General features: G+C 44.6%; 1 protein-coding gene across 1 annotated transcript in view; it reads right to left on the bottom strand.

Moving 5' to 3' along the window:
• VPS9D1 (VPS9 domain containing 1) overlaps positions 1-22,504 on the bottom strand; it is a 339,137-nt gene that overhangs the window by 59,377 nt on the left and 257,256 nt on the right. The window contains exon 13 of the mRNA XM_086945790.1: positions 3,897-3,981. Coding sequence (XP_086801916.1) covers positions 3,897-3,981 — 85 coding nt within the window. The remainder of the gene's footprint in view (positions 1-3,896; positions 3,982-22,504) is intronic.

Genomic DNA, 22,504 nt, shown 5'->3' with positions numbered 1-22,504 from the left:
TATGCTGAGTCTGATCCTCAACCAGCAGCGTTGCTTCTCACTGCCTGATCTAATTTGTCTCCTCTTGTTCGTTTGCTAATTTAGGTTGACAGATCCAAAACTCGCTAATTGCTGGCTCACGCTGTTTGGGTGGGCAGACAGCGTGACCCTCGGTGGCTGGGCTCGGCGGGGAAGGCAGCCTGTGGTGCGAAGCAATGTCAGAAAGCATCCATCAGACCCAGCTCTCTGAAAGCGCCGCCACTGATGGAAGGTGGAGGCAACAAGGCTGGAAGGCAAAACTGAATCCTAGCACAGTGATGACTGGGGTCACGGAGTTCACTGCCGCCTGGCTGCTTCTCCAGACATCCCAGCATGTGAGCTCAAAGGATGCCAAGACAAGGGCTGTTCTTTTCTCTTCCACAGTTAGGAGACTCCAACAGTCAACTGGATGAAGCACGACAGAGATGTAAGCTTACAATTACTCAATGAAATAATGCCTTTCAGTGGCATTGCTTCCATTGGCCTAGATTCAGTGTCCCAAGATTTTATAACCTGCAGCACACACCTCTAGCTGCTATTATGGTTCCAGCGTGCCAAAAAACAAGCATATGTGATAGTGCCCTATAGATCCGACCCAGGAGTACCCTTTATTTTACTCTGGGACATAATCCAATTTCTCCAAACGGCTTTAATCTGGGACAATGTTGTTCATATTGGTTCATGGACGGTTGATCCATCTCAGTCTATTCAGGATAACCATGAGATGATATTAAACACAAAAAATGTACACAGGGGTTATTTACACCGTCCTTAGCAGGACAATTCTGGTATGGATCATTCCTTTATGGATGAACATGGGACAACACACATAAATGTCCTTCTGCTTCCTCTGCTGTTCCAGTTCTGGAATTTATGAAACAGCTCTTGCAGTGCCCTGGCCTGTAGTTTGCTCTCAACTTGCAAGTTCTGTCAATGCACCTCAGACAAAAAAGCAGCAGCATCATGGTTTTGCAAGAGGAATAGATACAAATCTGACATTATAGTCCACTCTTAACACACGCACACACACACCTTCATGCAAATTATACATTTTCTGTGAGCCAAAAATAAACCGGTTGCCTATTCTATAAAATAGCAAGTGGAATCATTTGTCACCAAAACCATAAACTATTTGTCTAATCTGACCAAAGTTTTCTTTGGGGTTTCAAAAGGAGATTGACCACAATAATTTAATAAAAGACAAACAAGTTTGGCAGTGTACCCCGTAGAGGCCTAGCACCTGACCCGCTATCCCTAATTAATATACATACAATGGGATTTCTCCATTAGTTGTGTGTGCACACTGTAAATGCACCCACTGCCACAGTGCAATCCAAAACAGGATTATGACAAACAGAATACATCGCAAAGGTGCACCACTTAATAGCATGACGAGATATACACATCACAAAACATCAAGTCCGTGTCAGTAGTATTTTTCATATAGTATCTTCTTTTATTCACAAAATATTCTTTCATAAAAGACCACAGCCGACGCGTTTCGCCCAGTAACTGACTTCTTCAGGGCATGAAAGCAAGGAAAGCGGGCACTCCTAGAGAAAAGTCAGTGCTGGAGTTACCGCAGGGGGTATATATTACAAGCCGGATTTACACAAAGCTCGTATCCACTGTGCAATTAATAAAATCAGGATAGATACTTCCTATTAGGCAAAACAAGAATCCCAGGTATAATACCATCTGTATGAACCATTCAGAAAAGCGCCTCACCACCATAAGGTGGGCCAACAATAAAACCGGGCAATCGCCCAATCCAGCCCTAATACGGCTACAGTTTGACCTAGGGCGACCTCCTGCAAAGCGAAGAGTGTCCGCTTTCCTTGCTTTCATGACCTGAAGAAGGCCGTTACTGGACGAAACGCTTCGGCCTTTCATGAAAGAATATTTTGTGAATAAAAGCAGATACTATATGAAAATACTATGGACATGGACTTGATGTTTTGTGATGTGTATCTTGCCTTGCTGTTAAGTGGTGCACCTTTGAGATTTATTCTGTTTACAATAATTTAATTCCAGTTTTGTCCGTCTGATTTCTAAGAGTTATCATCATCTCAACAAACTATATGATTTTGGTCTTACTGCCACACGTTGTTTGTTTAAAGCACGGTTGAGATGACTCCACTGTTAGTTTGACATCATTTCATGTCTCGATTAACTAGATTATAATACTTCATAGAGTCATCTTCTTCCTTGGGGCTTACTGTGTTCTTTTCAGACTGATAAGATTGCTGGAAACAGAGGTGGATGGAAGCTCAGGATAAGAACTCTGGCTAAAATGCATTCCCAAATAGAACTGACTTAATTAGGTGTGCAATTAGATTTTCTGGTTGTTTACTTTATATATTTCAGTTATGACACTTCCTGATGCTAGACCATTTACTCCAAGGATCAGTTCTCACTTCCCTTTTACCTTATGCAGACCTTTGGGTGGGGTTTGCGATGTTGCCATTTGTTGGGATGCCCCACACAAGCCATTTAGTATTTAATCATCATGGAAACTAAGACTAAAAATGTTTGTGTGCTTGCCAAAGAAATGTATATCGCACCAATGGTGCTGAACCTGAACTTGTTAGAGATCTTCATTTTTTAGTGTACCCCTAGATAAAAAAAGTGCTTACCTTAAAACAGCTTTCTGCGTTACTTTGTGTGGACATGCTATGACATTTACAAGCCTATTTCAAGTTTAGTCAGAAGTTGTTGTTTTTTCTGACTGTTAAGGCATACAATAAAAACATGAGGAAAATATTTGCATATCAGACACTGGCTTAGGTAGCCTAAAAATATCAGAAAGACTGGACAGTAAACGTTGGAAAAACACTCTACCATTGCACCCGGAGACCCGTATCCAAGCCCAATTTAACTTCAAAATACCACCCGTTTTTTCAGGTGTATGTTTGAAAGAGTACTGTGAAACAGGTTGATACTTAATAAGTACCTGTTATGCCCTACAACTTTGCATCTGCATTTATGTGAGCAAAAGTATTGCCTGCTTCACTGTCTAGGCTGAAACAGTGATAAAAAATTCTGTTAATTACAAAAGCACTCAGAGAACTGGTGTACCTATTGATAACAACAAAATCCTTTTTACTTGCTATCTGGAAACAAAACAATGTTATTTAATTGGGTAGTCAAATGTTGTAAACAGGGCATTTATGATATTTTATTAAATTAAGTCCTAATTTTCCCTGAAGAAGCGTGAGAGGAAATATCAAAATGTCACAGAATTTGTCATTTTTATAATATAAAACCGAATAAACATATCACGTCCTTATTTGGGTATTCTCTGGCGAAAACTAAGAGCCATTTTGGTCTGAAAATTAAGTAATTGTACTTATAGCAAAGCACTGGAATCTCATTTTAACATAACAACTAAATATGCAAAGTAGTGATTCACTTCTAGTAACTATCATAAACTATAATTTACAGCAAATCCTTGTTTTATAACTGTGTTTTGCCCAAACTAGTGGCTATTTTGCACGTTTTATCGGTTTGATTATTTTGATTCTATTTTTCTTACTGCAACATACATGTCTTTTACATAAACCTTATTTAAAAACACAATACATTTGACTTTCATATTAATAAGAAAAATCACTGAAAGTACCCAAAACGAATAAGTTTTATACTGTTCTACAAAAGGGATATCATTAAGTTCTGTGCTTGCAGGCTGTGAATGAATATCTGCCATGTTGATTACAGTGGTCAATAATGAGATTATTCATGGTTAATTAGGCTAATTAGTATTTGGTTCACAATGGCTTTACAGTTGAGGCTACATATTTGTCCTATCATAGTGTGCTCTTTAACAAGCAACGCAATCCTTTTGTGGTCATGAGCAAAAATGGATGCTACAGACTTACATAGCGCCTGTACTAGACTGAGGCTTTGTTTCTCCTTCGTTGCAGTAGTCCTCAGCACACTCGCAGATCAGTCGAAGAGTTCTCACTGAAAAACACAAGCAGCCTCCGTGTTACCAGCACAAGCAAGAAGGTTACAGCTTTTCGTAGTCAAGAGTTGTAAAACCTCCATGGAAAATAGGCACCCCCCTCTACTTTCTCAAAAGAAGATTGTCCCACATGTAATTCAAGAGCCAAATCTCAATGCTGTCAAATTCACCAGCTTCTGTAATGGCAACAACAAAACCTAGCGTTTTATGATTGGTATGGCGAAGAAGCTTTTGACTATTATGGACACTATGGGTGCTAGTGAACCTTCAGTGAGGCGTAAGAGAGATTTTTGTCTAGCAAATGATTAAGATACCTAATCACTGTAGTGTCTTGTCTCCAGTCTCTACACCAATGTATGAGCCTGTCCCACGGATGTACAACACTCTCTTGTTGTAGGTCTCCTTGCCTCCTCAAGTATCTCCATGGGTCTTGGTGGTAGATCTAAGTGACCAAATCCTATGTCTCCAGGAACCATGCTGCGGGCTCAAAGTAGCTGGTTCCTGATAGAATGCTTATCCCTCCTGTTTTGTTATTAGGTCCTGATACGCTGGAATCTTCATGACCTGGCACATTTCAGTTAGATCTGAGAACCATGTTTGCGTGGCTCACTTGGAGGCGATTAGGAATAATGTCATGTAGGCCTATTTGCATTTTTGTAACACACATTCTATCATTAGTATCGGTGAAAAAGTTTAGGCAAAAATTCCTGACCATTCCATTGACAAGATATTACCTAAGGACTGTTGGTGGAGAAATACGGAGGTGAAGCTTTGGCATTTCTGGGGGGTTTTAGTGTTGTAAACAAGTTTATGCGTAGTGTGCCCCGCCTCCAAAAGATGTCCATCACCACCATTTCTTTTATCTCAGAAATATGTGTAGCACGTGTCTGTGTGCGCAGTCTGTTGGCTTGTGTGTTGTGTTTCCTAAGTCAAAACTGTTATCCTTCTTTCTAGAGTCTCTTTTCATAAAACCTGTACTAGTTTTAACCCCTTCCATGCTGATGACGAACCCCAGCCGTCATGCACTACGGTGCTCATGTGCTGATGACGGCTGGGGTTCGTCACGGCCCGCCCCTGTTCGTGTTGTTTACAGCACACCAGGGGAATCGCGGCCGTATGGAAAGGGTTAATACCACGTGAGATCTTTTTCCCCACCGTTCATTGAAGTAGAACATTCCATAGCACCCTGATTGTTTTTCCCATTTGGTATCCCCACCTGTGTGGGATGCGTCTGTTATAATGGTTACTGAGGAAGCTGGTAGTTTACATGGTGTGCCAACTGTAATTTTGTTTGTATTCCACAACTGCATCTCTTTCTGTACTCTGTCTGTGCCAGTGACTAGATCATCTCAACTCTCGTCTGACTGACCATTGTTATTGTAGCCACTCCTATAGTGGTCTTGTGCAGTCGCACCTGCGGTACTAAGGAAATGCAAGATGCTATCATGCCTATCATCCTTCTCAACATTCTCACTGTGACACATTGACCCTTCCGGTAGAGGTGCACTTGCTCTGCTATTACCTGGACCCTCTAGAAAACTTTTTCCTTTTTTGGATTTCATGATGATGGGTAGAGCTCTAACTTGTGCAGCGATCCTATGACAGTGTTTATTGTTTGAATGACTTTTCCTTTATTACCCAGTCGTCCAGATAGGTATATGCATGTATTCCCTTTCATCTGAGGTGTTCCACCTGCACAGTAAGATGTTTTGTGAAAACTTTTTGCGAAGACTTAATTTAAAGGGTAGCCCCTTGAATTGCTAGTGCACCTTGTCCACCACGAACTACAAGAATTTTCTGTGCCCCATGTTCATTGGTACGTGGCGGTAGGAATCTTTAACTTCAATAGCTGCCATGTAGTCTCCCTTCTGCATCAGAGGGATGACCTCTTGCAGTGAAGTTATTTTTCAATTTTGTGTTTTGATTGATCTGTTTGGTGCTCGTAAATCTAATATGGATCTTAGAGGCCGATTTATATTTCAGCGGACGGCCTGTTGATCCACCAGGGGGACGGAGTAGATTACTCCTTCCTCAAGGTGCACGATCAGACCGTTGAATTTATAAATGACCGCCACGCTGGTGGTCCTGTATAAAGCATTGGCAGGATTTTCCGCCACAGCAGTTCCTGTCAATGCATATTGCTGTTTAGTGAAGGGCTGCTTCAAAGATTTGAACAGGATCAAAACAAACCCAAGACACTATTTGGTGATGTGCAAATGGTAAATATTTGCTGAAAAACGATTTCCACACATTGTAGTCTGTGTGCTATATAGTTTTATCAGTCCAAATTTTGTGGTGATTCAATAGAAAATGTGCTGTCTGTAAATGACTACAACAAATAAAGCACTCTAAAATGGAGTGTTCACCAGTCACTTTCTAAACTGCTAAGTCTAAGGTAAGTTACCAAAAGGAAATATTCTATATTAGAGATAACAGTAATTTCAACTAAAACAGGAAAAATCCTGAAGTCTAGTCTATTCGTTGTCTATTTTATTAGATAAAAAGCATAAATTCATTGCACATATCCAACCATTAAAAACATATAAATTCTCATATATTACAAAAACACATCAAGTACAATAAAACCAAATTTATTAAAAAAGGTCTGTCGACACGGCGTTTCGGTGTTCAGATGATGATCGTCACCTTCTTCAGGACTATGCTTTCAAGTTAAAAAAAACATCTTGTTTGTTTAGGTGTAGGAACTGCTTCACTTAGGTTCTTTATTATTCAATTTAATTCTTCATTTCATATAGATTGGGGGGAAAACTGGATAGTTATCCTGCCTTTATCAATTAGCTGCAGGGTTTCATATAGTCCTTAATGTCAGTTCAATCTCAGAGAGTCTTTACCTTCTTATTAAGAACTTGTGGTAACACTTGAGCGAAGGACGGGTTTACAAGTGGTCTTTTAATCTCCACCTTCTGGCTTCTTTGGCATAAAATTCTTATCTTAAAAGATGGTCGGGGTTTACATTAATGTCCCTCTCTTTTGGATTGTCTCTCCTGATTGTGTGAGCATTCAATTGGTAGAGTGGTCCCTCGTGAGCTCCGTCCTGCAGCATGTTCCTTTTGGATCTGCAAATGACACTGCACTACTCACTGTGCTGTAGTACATTATTTGCAACTGAATGCCCCAAACTGCACCTCAAGCTACATACCACACCTTTACCACTCCTGCTGAATGGAAGTGGCTGATTTGCTATTCTTATTCTTTGTGAAATGCTTGGATGTTCTACAATCCCTATGACTTCAGTGAAGTAACACTGATGCCAGCACCACTGGTCTTTGGTGTCTTCAATGATTTTTCGCTATTTCCAGTGAAATCAGTTGCTCTCCAGTAAGCTTTAGAAGCATCCCTAGTTCAGCAGAGCCTTGAGCTATGCTTATGAGTAACACAAAAAACACAAGGAGCACCTCTAATGGATTCACTGATGTCAGGTATACTGGGGGAAAATACAGAGTCAGCCCGAATGTCAAACTAAATGGCAGATGGCAAAACGTACAATGCAAGGATCATTGAACCTCACTATGTATTGCCACAACACTTTAACTTAATTTCAAAGACATAGCATATACATAATTACATTTTTTTTCTTAGAGTTTTATATAGTGCGAACTAGACCCGAGACATCGGGTATCAGAGCGCTTTACATAGCACCAGTTTCGTTACAGAAGGACACATTCATTTTTGTTAGGCACGGGGAGATTAAGTGATTTGCCCAGATTCACATGATGTCGAGTGTCGCTGCCGAAACTTGAACCCGGTTCCCCTGCTTCGAGGTCGAACGTTCTAGCCTTAAGGGTACATCCTCTCCCCAATGAATAATAATTGAAATTGTTTCTACAATAATAAACAAAACATACCAATTAGTTGAACCTATGAGCAAAAAAGTTTATTTTGGGCAATTCCTTAAGTAAGTGCCCCTTTGAGCACAGTTGATCTAACACCAAACAGAAGTGATAAATACAGTTCTTTGTAGTCCTACTATTTTGTTTATTTAAAAGTGGCTCCAACAGAAATAGGTCTTCTTTCAAAAATAAACTCAAACAGGGGCAAAGTATCACGGCATGGATCTAAGAACCAATGTAACCCTTATCCTGCAGATATGCCGGTGAATTGATTTTCTCAAAACCTAGATGTGAACTAATCCGTCCGTGTTCTTCAGCACTTCACATGGACTGGCTTTATAATATTTCATTTTTAACTGAGCAAAGGGAAACTCATAGAGACAGCTCTGCAGATCAACAGATTAAGAAAAGTCTTATAGAGAGTTTTTCAGTATCAGTCATTTCAGAGGTTTTGCGAGGGCTGGGACAAAACCCTCACACGGGACCTTCAGATAGCACAAGCACTTATTTCTACAGTGTCTAACAGGGAAGAAAAGATACAGCAGCGACAGCACTTATTAGTATCAGCTGTGCTTAATTTCTGAAACAAATAAGTGCTGAAGCCCTTTTCATAAGGCCACTACAGTTTGCACTTCCCATTCCCCCATCAGTGCTGCCAGTGACAGTGCCAACAAAACTATATATCACACTTCTCCAATTGTGACAATTAAGAAATTTCCAGGCCTCCACAGCTATAAGAATGGGTTGGGAGGCAGGTATCAGTCATTTTTAAGGTATTTTGAATTAACAAACACCTCTTGTTGTGCTTGTCTATAAATTATATAAACAGCGCCACCATGTAGCAGACTGCCATAAGAGCCAATGCTGACAATTAAGTGCCGGTGCCAAACACCGGAAACCTCCGGCTCAAATTAAACACTATTAGCCATGTTATCTGCCTCAACATTAATAAACAGAGTAGGCTTGCTCAGGGGCGGCTCTAGGCTCATGGCGGCCCTGGGCAGGGAGCGTAGGTAGGGGCCCCGGAAGAGGGGGTCCGGGTGGGGCGGAGCCCCCCGGAGCTCAGGAGGGGGGGTCAGGGTGTTAGGAAGTGGAACAGAGCCGGAGGCCGTCAAATCCCTGCCAGGGGCCGCCACGCAAATATTTATCCATCCTCAGAGGATTATTATATGAAGGATATATATTGGCGTGGAGGCCCCTGGGGTTTGGTGGTCCTGTGCAGGTGCACAGCTTGCACATGCCTAAGGCCGCCCCTGGCTTGCTTCATAATCTAGAATTACATGTTTGAGCACCCTCCTTCTAGCGGCCCTGTTAGATATAAAGACTGCAACATTAAGTATAGCAGGATTATCATGAAAATCTGAAATCGTGTACTTTAATACAGAAATTGAGCATGAAGAGAATATTAAACCACCATCTAAATACCACTGCATCATATTTATAAATTTGACAAGCAAGGAGCTGGGATTCCACTCTTAGTGGCAATGCACTTTGGCAAAGCATTGGTAACTGCAGCCACTCCTTTCACACTGCAGACACTTCCCTCAAATAATGGAAACCTGCTCGCATTTGACACCTGTGGCAACATCTGATTCCTTTACAACAGAACTCACCTGCATCTCTACTCATAAAATGTACTGAAGGGCAGCTAACTGAGAGCTGTAGAAATCAATGTGCCACTTGCTTTCTTCAGAATAACCTATATAAACGAGAAATTGTTCCCAGCTTGAGCTCTGACAGTTACTGACTTGGGTTGCTGACTGGGTCCTATCGAAGGCTGCTCAGATTGTTTATGAGAAATCATCAAAAAAGGGAGGTAGAGTATAGAAGTAGGATTCTTACTCCACAGGCACAGTTACATAAACAAAGGGAATCCTACTTGCAGTGAATGGGTAAAGTGTCACCCACAGGAGTGTGGGAGCACTCAGTGTTTTGTAAAATACCCCTAACACACCAAAAGGCCCCTTGGTGTCATGCTTCATCATAGGGGTCTTCGCACCCCTCTAACGGGATGCGGTGTACTACGACCTACGACTACGCTGGAGCACTGATAGTATGGACTATGTTTGGTGCATTTGGTGTACGTGGTAGGGGTATTAATGTGAGTGGTGGGATATAGTGAAGGATTAAAAAGTACCTGGCTCGTGGGTGTATGGGAAAAAAAACTTTATTTACAAAACACTGAGTGCTCCCACACTCCTGTGGGTGACACTTTCCCCATTCACTGCGAGTAGGAATCCAGATTGTTTATGAGCCTGCTAAGTGTGCGGTATTGTATCAAAGACATTGTAAAAGTCCAAGTAAATCCCACCATCACGTTAGTTTGACCCAGTCACGCACTAAGCGCTTGGCTTTGTTGCTCTCTCACATGAAAGTGCCCAGGGTAAAGCAAACTGCTGTGGATCTTCTTAGGCGCTCATTCCAGTGTAGCTGGGGAGTCTTTGCGCTGTAAGAAACTGTTTTAGTGAAGAGGCTCGAGTAACAGCAGTGAGAACAGCAATATGTGTTGATGTTCTCTGAATGGATAAGTGTGAGCAAGGAAGCTGGAAAATGTGAAGTGTTAGCTTCTGTTGGGAAACAGCCACTACAACGCAGCCGTTTCCACGCTATACTTAACCACGCATGCTTTACAACGCATGCAGGGTTACAACGTAAAGCCTTTACCACGCGTTCCTTTACTACGAAATACGTAGTAAAGGAATGTGTGGTAAAGGTAGAATTAAAACAGGGGGCTGGAGGGGGTTGGGGGGTCTCCCAGCCACAAAAAAAGAGTGAGTTTAAAAAAAGAAAGAAAACTCTCACCTTAAAGGCCTCTTTTCCTTCGTGAAATAACCCTACCTAACGACGTAATAACGTACGTGCGTCTACCTACTGCCTTTTCACAAAAATAGAAAAAGGACCACTTAACTTTGAAGAAGGAGAAGTCCGTCCATGGAAAACTGTAAGTATTTTTTTTATATACTTACTTTTAATGATTTTAGGGAACATATAAGGAATTGGGGCAGAGATCGAAGAAAGCATTCATAATGAAAATGCCATTATCATGCATAATTATACAACGAAAAACGTTGTAAAGGTATGCCTGGTAAAGGCATTTTCGTGGTAAAGCATATTCGTGGTAGTGGCATTTGCGTTGTAACGCATGGGTGGAAAAGGCATGTGTTGCAACGGAATGCATTGTAACATCATACAACCAAGTGGGAAGGGCATGCCCAGACGTGAGTCCCATGCTCACTGCGCCACTGGAGTTAAGCTAGCCTGGCTGATGAGGGGTGATGCCCCGAAACCGGTCCCAGGATGTTTGTTTCTGGTCCACGGAGGACCTGGCTTGGCAGTTCGGGCTGGAATGTTCCCATGAGGCACAGGGTCAAGACTGAACGATGGATTAAACTGAGAACTTTGTGACGGGGGTGAATGTTTGCATTGTTCAGTATTCCGTCCATCATTTGTTCCTTTTGCTTTTACAGCAAATCACTCACTACTGGGCTCCATGCCAAGACTGTGAGGACTAGGGTGATCCAGTGTTGCAGAAGTGGTAGTTTTTTGATCCCTCGTTGGAAGGGTAGGGGATAAGATAAATCATTTATCCCTCTGGTGATTTGCAGGATGAAGTGTAACAAGGAATCAGTCAGATTCAGGGGGTGCAGTAATCCTTGAGACCACATTCATTATTTATGTGTACATTCATTAGGAAGGGTGGGAAACCAATATATGTGGGGACCAATGCGATGCAATATTCTATATGCGTTCTCCCTCAGGAAATACACAGGGCTCAACCTCTAGATCACCGGGGTGATATTTGTATTGACAAGCTCAAACAGGCAGCGGTGGGTCACTGACTCGTGTACTTGTAGCAAAAGGTGCTTTGGATGGGCACCCTGCCCCAGTCACAGTGAGTCTCTCTGTAATCAAATGTCTCTTGCAATGCCTGAGGCCTTGCAGTTGTCTCCAGTACCCCAAGTGCACTGAGAACTGTCAATCGTTCAGGGAGGATCGCTGCCTTTAGATTTCATGGATCGCAGTACACGGTCTCCCAGGTAAACAGGAAATAGTTATGGTTAGTTTTAGATTCAATGGATATAAAACCTACTACTATTGACTTTTGGAGAAAATGTACACCATAACCTCTCTGCCTGAGTAAGATATGGTCCTGGTCAACAGTTGAGAAACGTGCATTCTGGCCCCTCTACTCTTTACCTTCTAATCAAACGAGTTTTTGCTAGGGAATGGTGAGGACACCCCACTGATGGGAAGGAAGTTAATTCCAACATTATTGTGCATCGATGATGGTGAGCCAATAATTAGGCTACTTCTGGGATGAAGACCTTGATTACCAGTTATGTGGCTTTTATGGATGCTCTTGAGTTACCCACCAACCTCTCTGTGGATGGTCTTGAGTTACCCACCAACCTCTCTATGGATTGCCTTGAGTTACCCACCAACCTCTCTATGGATTGCCTTGAGTTACCCACAAACCTCACTAAGACTTAACCTCACTATAAGATCGAGGATTCCTAAATCCAAAATATTTTACATAAAGAATAACATTTTAGAAACAGTGCAGGTTTTCCCGTATTTGGGAATATTTTTTGACAGTAGAATAGGATGGACCAACTTTTCACAGAATACCAGGCAGACATCCAATTCGGGCTAAAGCGGCTGCGTATGTCTTTGACTTGAAATTGGGTATTATTTATGTTAGCCATTTGCAAAAGAAAGTGAGTTCCATCGTTAACTTATGGTGCAGGTGTCTGGGGTTACACAGACATAACTTTATTACAAATGGAAGAAAAATTCTGCAAATGTCTACTCATGGACAGCTGATGTTGGGATATCTGGAATGTAGAGACCACTTTTATTGTTGATCTGTGTGGCTAAATCTAGCTTCTCTTCTAAACCATGAATTCATTAAAGGTTGCATGGGAATGGATGCAAGTAACAAATGCCAGTGGCAAAAATACATTGCATACACTTTTGTAGAATTAGGTCACCTTGGATTGTATGACCTTTTAGGTAATACAGATGTCACTGGGTTAAAAATGCTTTTTAGATCTCACCAGCAAGTTGTCTATTTGTGAAAAAAACGTATTTTCAGCTGCCTATTTTCACTCTGTATTTCTTCTACCACCCACGCCCTTTGTGTTGCTTTTCCCATCAGAAAATAATTCAGCTTCCTATTTTCACCCTCTGTATTTCATCTCCCACCGCGCCCTTTGTGTTGCTTCTCACACTGGTTAAAAAACTAACAAACAAAAAAATGCTGGATTTACTGATCCAACTTGGGTTGGTAAATCAAAAGAACAAGCATTTGCAATGCAATAGGTCTCGCAACATTAAAGTTTGAGTTATTGGCATTGTGTATGACAATGCGTTGCATAAGGTTTTTAGCAAACTTCGAATTGGTGAGCAGTGAGAGTGTGTGCAAGAGTATGCTGTTGCTCACAGCCGTTATTATTCACACAGCTCTGATGATGCACCTCACGCACGGGGCTGACACACTTATTATTCACACAGCTCTGATGATGCACCTCAGGCACAGGCTCACAGCTGTTATTATTCACACAGCTCTGATGATGCACCTCATGCACGGGGCTGACGCAGTTATTATTCACACAGCTCTGATGATGCACCTCAGCACGGGGCTGCCGGCAGTTATTATTCACACAGCTCTGATGATGCACCTCAGGCACGGGCTCACAGCTGTTATTATTCACACAGCTCTGATGATGCACCTCAGCACGGGGATGACGCAGGTATTATCCACACAGCTCTGATGATGCACCTCAGCACGGTGCTGCTGGAAGTTATTATTCACACAGCTCTGATGATGCACCTCAGGCACGGGGCTCACAGCTATTATTATTCACACAGCTCTAATGATGCACCTCACGCACGGGCTCACAGCTTTTATTATTCACACAGCTCTGACACTGGGCTGACGCAGTTATTATTCACACAGCTCTGATGATGCACCTCAGGCACGGGCTCACAGCTGTTATTATTCATACAGCTCTGATGATGTACCTCACGCACTGGGCTGACGCAGTTATTATTTACACAGCTCTGATGATGTACCTCAGGCATGGGCTCACAGCTGTTATTATTCACACAGCTCTGATGATGCACCTCACAGCGCACTGTCCCTTTGTACAGAGTTGAAATACACCTCTCCTGCTCTACTAACAAAGGGCCCCAAATGACTCGTACGTCACCGCTTTCGGCATCTTATCGAGTTTATCAATCATGGATATATCGGCCCGCCACTTCACATATGCATGTTACGAGCAGTCACTCCATGCTGATCTCCGTCACATTCTGCGAGGGGCAGCAGTGCACACTGTTTCAGTAAGTGCGAACTGGAAGGATGCTGTTTGAAAGTGCGTGCACTGAATGTATTGTTTGGTACATGCCTGCGTTCTGTCGAATCAGCCGTAAAGTGTGACGTTGTGCGGGGGAGGGGGGGCTGCGCGCACCTATGCTACTATTGAGGCTTGCATAAAGAAGATGGGGCCACTGGGAAATACTGGGGGAGGAGGGGGCTGTGTGCGTTTGTTGCACAGGTTAGGGATGCTGCTGTAAACACGTGTACAATATTGCCCTGTGGTGTTGTGTTTTTGCAGTAATAAAGAAAGACACTTTAGAATAACGTGGCAGTTGAAACTTGAGACATGGCTGCTGGGTTTATTTTTTCTCTCTCGTGCCATGCTCGTTTTCATTGTTGTCATGCGAGGGGTGTGCAGCAGTGTTATCATATATGCCGAAGTACTGTAGAATTGGCATCCCATGTATGAAGAGAACTCTAGGCAGCTTGGGGAACTCGGTCGAGGTCTTTCACAAAAACGCCATCTTTTAATACAAACAGTTGATTGTTGGACGCTGCATTTCTTGGAATCCAGTGGCCTTAAGAGTAGCCACGAGAAAGACTGTTGAAATGTATAAGGCCGTAAATGCCTGCGCATGCGTGCCTTCTGCTATGCTACATTTACATCCATAGCATAGAGGCGATTGCTTGAATTAATATGGTCTCTCTGCGAATAATATATTCAGTCCAGACAGAGAAAGTAGAACTTTTCAACATTTTGACCCGAAACTGGGGGGAGGTGCCAATTAGAACCTTAGAACCGGGGCTTAACCACCCCTCTGGGGTTGCACCTCTGCCTGTCCCGGTGGACTCTGCAAAGTATTTTCTGGTGGCTTTTTAGTACCTCCAGGAGTTGGGCTTCTGCTGCTTCAGAGTGGACAACCACCTGCCTACACTCCTGGGAGCGCCTTCTCTCTGAAGGTGCTCGCGGAGAGCATGCTCTCATTGGGGGCCACCTAGAGTTGGGATGGGCATTAGGAGCGGCCTGTTTCCAGAATCAGGGACGTAGCTTCAGGGGGGTGTTTGGGGTGTTACAAACCCATAATTGATGTCCTTTCTGATGAATAGTTTAGTACAGGTGCCTTCAGTCGGGTATGGTGAGGTGTCTGTCGGATTTCACAAGGAATTTGTGCATACACACAGACAAAAACGCACACACCCTCTCTGGTTTGAAAGTCGTCGAAAATATTGGCAATTAAAAAAAATGTGCTTTTTTTCTCATCTAGCACCCCCACCAATCTGTATTATTCTAACTTAACACTGCTCCTAAAGCCCCTCTCATAAGCCCTGCTTGTTTGTAATATGTATTTTAACATTGCATCTGAAGTGAGTGTTGGAAAACCTGAACCTCACACCCCCCCTCAAGCGAAGCCCCTGATCAGAGCCACCTGGCTCTAGGAATGCAAGTCATACTGTATATGGAGTGCGGAAAGGGGTCCCTCACTGCTGCTCGCGTTCTTCTGCTCTCATAACACAATTTTGCATGATGCGAAAATTTTATGAAGATAAACAGATTTAATTCAAAACAGGCGAAGTGGAAATAATCTGCTCGGTGCCCCGGAGCGTCAGGGCATCAGTGTCTGTAGGGGGGTCGGCGAGAGAAGCATCGGTGTTTCATGAAGTAGGGAGGCATGGTGAGGCTGTCATCCGGCGAGCGTACTGACGGGTGGCAGGGTCACAGGTGACAGGGTGGTAGTCTGGGGAGTCTGTCAGTGATAGGGAGGTGTGAAGGTGGGATTTGTCGGTGTGCAGTGACAGGGTCTAGTGGCTCAGTGTGTGGAGAGTGCGAGGGGGAAGTGTGTTGCCTGGGCTGCCAGTGCTGGTTGGGTGAGGGATACTATGGCAATGGTGTAGAAGTGTGGCCAGTCAGTGCATCAGAGTCTGTCAGTGCTACTCTGTGTTTAGGATGTAGTCAGGGGGCGCCAGCGTGCAGGTTGCGGTGCCTGAGTGGAAGGGGGTAAGGTGCTTCCGTGTATGTCGAGGTTATCGTTGAGAGTTGTGTAGGAGTGTCTGTGTGAAGGGTGGCATGGTTTTAAAGACAGCGTGGGTGTCGGTGTGCGGGTTTGATAGCATCGGATTGTAACTGCAGACCGTGACAGCACTGTGGGTGCTCGTGTGTGCGGGGCTGCGGAGGGGGGGGGGGGGGGGGGGGTTGGGGCCTGCCAGTGTTGTCAGGTATGTGGCTCCGCTCCCTCCCTCTTCCACAGTTCAGAGGCCGCATTCCTTCCCTTGGCACTGGCGGCCCTGGGGGATGAGCGCGCAAAGCAAGGTCTACCCCGGGGGCAGTACACAGGAGCCCCGCCCAGGGGCACGAACGAGAGATGGGAACTGGCGCATCCAGGGTCAGAGAGGCGCAGCACTGAGGCCCACCACCCGGCACAGGAAAGCAGCCAGAGCTACTGCAGAGAGGCAGCAGCCCAGAGGCGCTACATGCATTCATTCCAGCCACCAAGGGGGCGAATCAACGGCACCGAGGAAAAGAAAGGTGCGGCTTGTAAAAAGAAAGGCGAAAACTATTGGCGAACGAGAAGACAAGACAACTTATTAGAGGATTGTAGGTTTCTAAAAGTTTTCAAAAAATAATAAATAACCGGGTCGGACAACATTTCATCTTGCATACACCAGGCAGGTGGAGATGAGGGGTTTCTGAGACTAAAGTCCCAATGCAGAACCTCGGAGCGCAGGTGAAGTGTCGCATGCGCCCTCAGGTCTAACAAGCACTGAGGAAGTCGGCGCAGACCAGACGCCGTCGCAGCGTCAGATTCCGACGCGCGCCTTGGGATTGGGCCAGGCGACGTCATGTGAGCTGTCTACGGTAGAAGCTCACGCATGCGACCCAAACCAAAAGCGCACGTCGGAATCCGACGCTGCCATAGGGAATGCTGGGCGCGCGGCCAGCTCTTGTAGCCACATTCCAGCTCGTTGTCGGCTGAGACGCCAGCTATAGTTCTCTGGCGAGAACGCGCTTCGCGCGTTACTAGCCGAAACCTAAAAAAAAGGTTGGTACATCATTTTATAGGTGCAGGCATGCCTGATGCACAGGCCTACAAAATGACGCAAAAGGCAGTGCCATAGGCCTCTTTTTTTCCTCTCTCCTCGTTAGCCATACAGTGCAGCATTGAGGACACTCTTGGACATCACTAGAAACATTGGCTCTGTCATTATTTGTTTCAAAGTGGAGACAACTTATCGGGGATTCTTCTAAACTTAGTAAACCTAACATCTTATGTTCTGTCAATATATCATCGACAAAAAAAGTGCCTGATGATGGAGTGGGATTACCTTGTGGAACTCTGCCTCTTCTGATACCAAGTAGTTAGGTTTTTACAGGTGTGGGAGAACCTGACTCCATGTTTCCAGCCATACGAGACTTGCACCAGCAGTCAATCTTGCTTTTTTTCTGACAGAGACAATGTTCCCCCCTGCCGGAAAGTACCTTCCACGTCCCTCCACTACTCCTCCACCCCCAACTCACTCACAGGGATGCACACAGATTTACCACCTGCTCTAAGCATGTACTGGAGCGAAATTACCACTCAGTAATGGTAAAGGTACATGTGATTTTACTGTGACCCCACCGGAATGCAACTTATAATGAGGGCTATAGAGCCCAGTTTAGCTTTGCTTTCTTAGCACACATAAAAATAACCTTTACTAAGGTTCAGCGTTAACAGAACCCAACACATGTCGTTCTTCTTAAGAGACTGGCTTTTTCTGACTCAATATATTTAGACCCATGATTTATTTATTACCACGACACAAACAATAGTCACAAGGAATTTTGTTTTTCTGTTGCTTTTATACATCTATGTGAAACAAGCAGCACCAGTGCTAAAGCGTGAAAATGATACGAGCTGTAAACCAGCATTTTCATATGTTCTTCTGTAGTTGTCCACACCTCTGACATGTTAAACCGTAGGTCGCTTCTTGAATATAGCAGACAACATGTGAATTCCAAAACAGAATTCAATTATCTTATATGCTTTTACTGTGAGTTGTGTGATGATGAAAATGGAATTCCTCTTTAATGTTTGGATATCTGTGACATAGTGTGGAGAAGTGTGGCTCACTGGTTAGAGCAGGCAGACCCTGAAGCAGAGGTCAGACCCGGGACCAGGGTTCAATTCCCGACGCGGCAGGGTCTTGAGCTCAAATGTCCATGGACTCGATCATTTTCGCTTCGGTGCCTGACCTAATCATGGGTTCACCCTCTGCAACTCTGGGCATTAAGCTTGCTTAATCTCCACAACAGCCCCCCCGCGGCGGGATGCCTGGCTTTCACCTTGGGGATGCCCTGTAGGGGCTATCTCACAGGGAAAAGCCAGAACGGGTTCCCAAGGCAAGTGCGGAGGTACCCCTTTGGGGGTCGATTCCGGCGCTATATAAGAAACATAATAATAATAAAGTGTTTGTACATACATTTATATGGTCATGACTGGGGCCTCACTTGTGGTGTAGTCTGTGCAAGGAATTGTGGAACCAGTGCTAGTGCTGCCAATGAGGCTCTGCCTCCAGAAGTGAGACAGGTATGGCCTGGGGGCACCAGATGTAGGTAAAGGTAGGCCTGCATCTTCTGGGCACTGTGGTGTTATGGGGGCTGTAACGTATTTTATTCTGGCACATGAAATTGCAGGGATGCAGAAGGAGTAGCTGAAGGAGAAGCTCAGTGACTTAACTCCAGTGCTCGATTTGTAAACAAATAAGTGCAGGGGCTCAAAGGGTTTCTTCAGGAGCTAACTGCCAGCACGCGTGTGCCTGAGAAGTCAAATATCGATCTATGATAGGACCAAAGTACATACGGTTCATGAGACTCAAGATGCGGATAATTCCAACCTCAATTTATTATCCTGCATGGAAAAGATGTGAGGAACAGGTGAGTTGTCAGCTATGCAACCAGGGTCAGGGAGACATCATCCATATACTGTGCTTGTGCCCCACCCTTATGGAGGACTTGCGGAAGCTGCTGCGAGAAGGTGGAATGTCCAGGGCATAAGGTCCTGCAGGTAGGCACTGTTGGCCTTCTTTTATCCATCGGACATCAGACTAAACTGTGCACTGGTGAAATTTTTTTGTTTCTCAAAAAAGTTGGAGGCCATGGCTCTAGAGCTGAAGGGAAGAAGTGTGATTAGACAATTAACAGCTCTAGTATGAATGTATGTAGAATGTAAGCTAGGTAAAGACTTTAAATGCCTAGCCCGCTGCTTCCGGACCGGTTATGATAATGCCCCCAGTGGCCTCTCGACCTGGTATTGCAGACAGTTTTTATTCTTTGCCTTCCCTTACTGTGCATCTCTAGGATCACTTTCAAAGACTTCCTCCCTAAAGACTTATTAGGTGCATGTACGTCCACCAGCCAGCTACAGTCCTTAGACACCTAGACCCATGCACACACACCTTTTAAGAGTTAGCAGCTTAAGCACTTTAACCAACCTGTGCTCTGATGCAGTTATTATTCTAGTTGAAGCTCATTGTACTTTATCCGTTGCACAGGTCCATCAGTCGGCTAAGGTCTTTAGATGCCTTGACCTTTGCACATTCACCTTCTAACGACAACAGTCTTGATGCAGTTCTCATTTTATCCTAGGCGCACTGCACTTTATCTTCAACACCCGCATTTTCATGGGTTCACTGTTTACAATATCTGCTTACGAGAACCTGTAACGTTTTAGGGCAGGAGGAGTTCACCTAGAAAACTGGTCACACTTTAGTGGTGCATCTTAATTTTGACACACTACTGGTATTAACAGGCTCGGGGCACTTCCACCGTGGTTTCACCTCACTCTGCAAGGCAGGAAGTGAGTCCCTTACCGGGGTCCCGCCTGTTAAAGGCCAATGGTGATGGCACCATGTGCCTGGTTTATATAATTCCTTTAATATATGTTTTAATGCATTTGCTTTGTACTGTATTGCAATGGTTTTCTAAAAATCAAACAATAAAGATTACTTACTTACTTTCTAGATTCGATCTACATTTGCCTCTTTCTTCCACCGTCCTACATCTCCTGTCTCTTTATCTCACTCTGACGGGTTTCTTTTTTACCTCAGCTTTCTTCCTTTGTCACTATTTTCCAGTGGCAGCTACTCCGTTAAGGCAACCCTCTCTTCTCCCTTCGCTTCGTTAGAATATTTTTACAAAGACGGTTGATGGGAGTTACTCGCTCCACTACTTTTTTTCATAGTGAGAAGCTCCGGGAATTACAGTCGATTTTGATATACGTGACAGTGTTTATCCTGACTACAATATAATCATTCGAATTGGTCAAGGACCCCACCGGGTCGGAAGTATCACCGGCAGAGCGACCTTTGGTATAGATACAGCCATTCAGAGCCCTGAAGATTTGCGAGAGCGATGAAACACGTGTCGGCTGGCTACTGTATATCACATGAAAATTAAAGAACGGAAGACTACCTATTCTTTTCCTTGTTGAAACGATTGTTCATTCTGCAGCTTTACCTGTATTTTTCTTGCTACATGTTACTCTATCTACGTATTTTTGAAATTTGATGTGTGTGCATAGGGTTGTTTTGTCTCTATTCCGTGCGTTTCACCAGCTAGCTGGTTTAACCAATGAGTGGTTATTTGGTTTTTCCACTTACCCAGTTGCACCACCCAATTTGTCTCTTTTGTGCTCATACTACTGCAGGGCGCCCGCAGCTTCGCTGACACTAAAAACCTTTTTGCACATAACATAAGTGTGCATGGCGGTTTGGCCGGCCGTCTTAGGGTGGCCAAACCGTCATGTGCTGGCCAAACCGTCATGCGCACTTAGCATTTCTCCACTTTGCTGTGTTGCACTGTCAGGTCAGAGAACAGTCCGAGGCACTGTCTGGGGGGCAAACCAGGCCGCTCAGACCAATCAATAATATTACCAGTATAACAGCAGTGTTGTGATTGACTTAGAGGAGTCTAGAAGCCTGTGTGCTGCCGGAAAGGAACAGAAGAGAATGGAGGAGAGGTGACGGCCAACAGATAAGTCATCTTTTCTTTTTTTTTTTCTGTCCCACCCACCCCAGCACTTCTGTTCAGCAGCAGCCGACACTGCTATTCTCTCAACTGCCTTATCCTTCAGCGTCCCCTTTTTCTGCTTTTCTCCCTCTTGCTCTTTGTTAAAGCCTCATGAAGAAAACGAGGGGCCTGATTTAGGATACAGCAGATGGGTTACTCTCTTACAAACACAGATATCCCGTCCGTCTTATTAAGAGTGCATTATAATACGGTAGACAGGAAATCCGTTATGCATGTCCAATAAACTGTAAATCAGGCCCAGTCCCCAAAATAAATGTAGGGCCCGGTAATTGCAACCATCTGCAAATCTTTATTGCTGGAAGGCCTGCTGTAGATGATGGCTGCCAGTGGCTGCACAAATCACGCCTGACACTGGAAACCGGTCCCTGTCCCTGGCACCTCGGGGGTGTGCTCCAGGGCTTCGTGTACTGAAGGTACTGGCAGTGACTCGCGGTCTCATGGGGTACTGGCAGTGACTCGCAGTCTCTTGGGGGGCTGCCAGTGACTCGCAGCCTCATGAGGTAGGGAGTCCGTGACTGCTGCTGGTATCCTGTCTGCAATGGCAGCGAGGTGCTCCACCGAAACAAGAAGCCATAGCAGACAGGAGAATACACCACAAAGGAGATTTTGTCACGCCTGCTGAGTGACTCAGAAGAGGGGAAACTGCGAAGTGCTGCAGGTTGCTACGATGAGCCTGTGGACACGAGGGGCGAGAAGGCATTGCTGCTTTCTATCAGTATGTTACATCCAAACTTAACTGTGAAGCAAACTAACATTATAATGCCTGGAAAGGAGATGGAGGACAAACTAGAGGGGCTCTCTGACAGATTGTAGAGGGGGAACATCAAAAGACTCTGCATAAGATCCGTGCACTGGAGAACTGAACAAAAGGGTTTATTTATGAGGAGGCTTCTCTGGAGGCGTCCACGGCGCGTCCAGTCCATCAAGAGGCAGAAAACGTGGCGAGGGGAACTTATGTACCCCTCGCCCTGCCTGGTGCACCGGAGGTGACGTAGCACGCCCACAACCGCAGAGGAGACTCCTCCCTTAGCCAAAAACCCCTAGGTGGAAAGGGGGGGAGCCCATTGGCACTAGAGGGCGGCCCTCCTGAGTGGCCCGCTACGGTGGCCTCGGGACGCCGCATAGGCGCTGGAAGCAATGACTTAGCTAGGGGAAGAGGTCGCCTCAGGCATCACGATTTTTTGGGGCGGTAGCCTCCCTCCACTATCACCTGCTGTTTCGGGGCAGCAACGTCAAGAAAAACAGAGAAAATGCTTGATAGAAAATCTCCCCCCCAGCCTACC

This window comes from Lissotriton vulgaris, chromosome 12 (genome assembly GCF_964263255.1).
Source record: "Lissotriton vulgaris chromosome 12, aLisVul1.2, whole genome shotgun sequence".
NCBI lineage: Eukaryota > Metazoa > Chordata > Amphibia > Caudata > Salamandridae > Lissotriton > Lissotriton vulgaris.
The sequence above is the reverse complement of the archived record's forward strand: the minus strand, read 5'-3'. Positions and strand labels throughout refer to the sequence as shown.